The following is a 4000-nucleotide window of genomic DNA, read 5'->3' on the forward strand; positions in this document are numbered from 1 at the left end:
TTTACAGTAAAAATATTTATTACATCGAAGTATTATTGAACCGATCCATTTCCAGTCCAAGAAAACTAACGAAAAATATAAAAGTAAGCCCTTTGATATAATTTGAAGACAACTACTGCACCCGTAGTTGTCGCGGTAAAGTGGTGTTTCAGTCGTTGCACGTGTGGGGTGGCTCGCTAAACGCTTCCGCAGCGGGCTACCCATTTGAAGTCTCTAGTTTCTAAATTTTACGTTCGAGTTCATTCGAGTTCAGCATAAGATAAAGCAATGGTTTCGTTCTAGACAATTTAATAATTATTTTTTTTCACTCATCGTGCTTTATTTTTTCGGCGAGTATAATATAATCACCATCAATATAATCGCATAAACTATATCTTCCGCTTCTGATATTTCCGCTTTCGAACACTCCGTCGAACCAGCTCCAGCTGAAACACTCTTTAAGGACAAGAAATTAACCTATATTCAGGACTCAACAAGTAACACAGGCCAATATGCCGGACAAATCCAATTCAATCTCTCGACGATCTCTTCGCATGCCGCATTTGTCAATTGGGAAGAAGCCATCATTGAGCTTCCAGTAAAGCTTCAAATTCTTAATGGTGGTGCCGGTTCGGTCACTTCGACTGCTGCCTGTACTATTGATCAATTGGTACCTAAGGCCGGACCATGGCAGTTCATTGAAAGTGTTCAGGTTGTTATTGACGGAACCACTGTCCAAACGACTCAAGTTCATGAGAATGTGAATACAACTTTCAAGGCTCTAACTGAAACCGATTATAATTTATATGTCAAACAAGGCTCAACCAGCAATTTTACGTTGGATGAATATGCCACGCCAACGATCCAAGGGTCTAGCGGAGCGGCACAATCGCTCGATAACTTGGCTACTTCGTCGTTTATGACAGCTACTAATAATGTCGGTGAGTTTGGATTGGCTAACACCTACTCGAACCGAGGAGCCGCCGAACGTTCGCTCTTTACTGCTCTTGATCAACAAAGCTCGAAACTTGCATTCGATGTTATGGGAGGTAGTGCAAATCTTCAAGCCGTATCGAAACCCCAAGTCTATGTGGCTCCTGCTGGCGCCGTTGCTGCTGCTTCGCCATTTTACGTTGCACATTATCTGGCTTGCATTAAAGTGCGGGATATCTCTGACTACTTCAAGAAATGCCCAATGCAGAAAAACACGCGCGACTTCATTTACCTCAACTATAACAGTTCATCCACTACTCTAGTTACGACTGGTACTGCCGGTGTCGTCGCAACTATTGCTAGTTTGAGCAACAATATGAATTTCGGCAACACCTGCCCCGTGCTTTGTAATTTAAGCAGTGGTGTAACGGCAACGGCTTTGGCCGGTGGTCTTGCGCTCCCTGCATCTGCTGTAACTCTAACGATTACAGCCGACGTTTATGGTACTCCCACTGGTGGAACTAGTATCACTCCATCGCAATCGTTCTCGCGTCTTCTGTTTCCAACGTATTCACCTAACTCAAGCGCCGACCATGCACTAGCTCAGAAGAAAATATTCCAGTACTTCGAGCGGATCACGAATAAATTCACAGTTGCTCCAGGTGCTTTCTTTACTTGGACGGTCAGTAATGGAGTTGCTAATCCAAAGCGATTGATCATGCAACCAGTTATTACCAATCCAACGGCAGGAGCGACTGTATCGGATACAATTAATCCGTTCCGTAGCCCATTCTCGACTGTTCCAGCTACAACGAGTCCATTTGCCGCATTGAAAAATCTGCAGATCACAGTTGGAAACGTTCCTATTTGGAACAACCCCGTGAGTATTATATATGATTTGTTTGTGCAAGAGATTTTCCGCTATCGTTGCTGCATGACTCAGGGGCGTATAGTGTAAACGACACCAAATTATAAAGTTTGCATTGAAGTGCCTCCATTGCCAGGAAGTGGCGTGGAGGATACCCCTTCAGTTCGCTTCGAAGCACACTTTGCCACCATTTCAGCTGCCATCCTGGCAGTAAGGCGGCCACCTATCCGAGTGTATCGCTCAACAGCATCTGATCTCCAGCGACCAAAACGTTTGACTGCGAGACTATCATACCCAGCGTTGAATAATGCGGTAGCACCACCGCTGCGTAAAGAATGTGAGCCGTACGAATCTGGATTTTGTCCTGCGCACTCCGCTGCACTTTTGAGTGCCCTTACCACTTCTCCAACTTGCAAGTTTGTGTTGACATCAACCTTGCACAACAGCGAATCTTCCTTTGCTCCAAAAGACTTGTGATGTTCCACTAGATACCGCGGGGCCAGGACAGGACAGCACCATTGAGTACCAGAACGTTCCAGTCTGCGTGTAGCACCTTCTCCAAACTGATCGGCCTTACTCCCACGAAAATATATCACAACTGCGGTCACTTGTCGTAGATTTTCTACCTCTTTTTCCTCATTGTTCACAAATTTGACATCGGTTCGCTGAATGGCGTACGGCTTCACGTCCGAACCTTGAGCTAAATATTCAGATCTTCTTAAAAGAAAGAAGAAGCCCAGCACCGAAGCTCCCCATATGACTCGGTGTTGGACTGATGAGAAGTTGAGATACTCATGAAGTCGCTTGAGGATGGTTGTTGTGACCGGGGATTTTGGGGTACTGGATGGATCTGATCTGCGCATTCCTGTAATTGAAAGTTGATGGCCTGGGAGAAGTTGGACGCTGTATCCAAGCATCTTGCGATGATGCCACGTGATATGACTGATTTTTGAGAGCACGGTACCGGCAGTATTTCCACTTCGTGAGTTGTTCCAGCCAAATTGCCAGCAGTACACGGCAAATAGGGCGAGTTGGTATGAGTGTTGTCGAGGGCTCTCGGGCAACCATCGTGGGAGATTAAGCCACTCACACCATGTGCACCACTGCGACCATGTTCCGCTGTATTTTGATGCTGATGCCGAGGCCAACGAGCGGGACTGAAGTTGCTCGAGAAGCCCGTGTAGAGTTTTCTGCATGTTACCGGCACTTGAGCCTGTTTCCAACACGACGAGAAGTTAGTCCACCGGGAGTGATACGGTTCCGTCCAAGCACGCGACGCAGCGTCAGCCATCGAGTTGATTGAACCGGGAATGTGAGCAGCGGACACACGGAGATTGAAATAGGCTTCCGCAAGGCCGATGCACCTATTTAATTCTTGGCTGAAGACATTACCAGAGCGGAGTTTATTGCACCATACCACAGCGGAGGTGTTGTCGCTCCAGCACTTAATGTAGAGCATCCGACCTTTTGACTGGCGACTCCACTTTGGCCCCCACGTCCAAACGGCTAGCGCGATGCACAGGTGCTCACGGACATTGATTGAAAATTCTGGTCCCGTCGCTTGTGGTATGTTGATCATTCGTAGTTCGTCGTTATCAAATTTAACTTGAATAAATTCATCGGAAGCAGGGTCTAGCACAGCGGCACCGATATTTGATGCGTTCATATACAACTCGACGTGAGGGGAAAATGTGTCCCCAAACATATCCAAAGGTAATTCGGCAAGACATCCGTGGTTGAGAATTTGTTCAAACCATAGTAAGTCCGCCACAGATCCTTCTGAAAGTTTTACTTTGCCGAACCGAGGGGCCGAAGTACATTGGCATTGAAGTCGCTGATAAAACGGCTTCGCTGTTCGTAAACAAGTAGCAACATGGCGAAGTGACCCGAGGAGTTTATAGAACTCCGATTTCGACGCTGCACCCTTTTCGAGCATTGCACGAACTCGACTGTGGGCTTTCTCGATTTTGTCGGCTGGAATCGAAACTGACCGGTCCACGGTATTCCATCGCAACCCCAGAGCAGTAAGGTCAGAGCTCCAGCTGGAGAATTTTGCCTCGTTGATCGATCGTGGACCCAGGACAGCCAACATAGCGTGCCGTAGCGTGGCTTCTGCCACTTGTAGCCTGTCACCCACATCCGGTTCCACCAGAATGTGATCGTCAACCCATTCATACGGGAAAAAGCGCTCTGAATCGTTCGAGTTGGACACTGACGCCG

The 4000-nt window shown here is 47.1% G+C and overlaps 1 protein-coding gene across 1 annotated transcript; it reads left to right on the forward strand.

Moving 5' to 3' along the window:
- Window positions 1-658: 658 nt before the first annotated feature.
- PPTG_19459 (hypothetical protein) lies at window positions 659-1870 on the forward strand (the record flags this gene model as incomplete). The annotated part of the gene is made up of 1 exon (XM_008917887.1): window positions 659-1870. A coding segment is annotated over one exon (1212 nt), but the record flags the coding sequence as incomplete, so codon positions are not given.
- Between the last annotated feature and the right edge of the window lie 2130 nt (window positions 1871-4000).

The sequence above is a fragment of the Phytophthora parasitica genome (genome assembly GCF_000247585.1).
Source record: "Phytophthora parasitica INRA-310 unplaced genomic scaffold supercont2.121, whole genome shotgun sequence".
In the NCBI taxonomy this organism is placed as follows: Eukaryota; Oomycota; class Peronosporomycetes; order Peronosporales; family Peronosporaceae; genus Phytophthora; species Phytophthora nicotianae.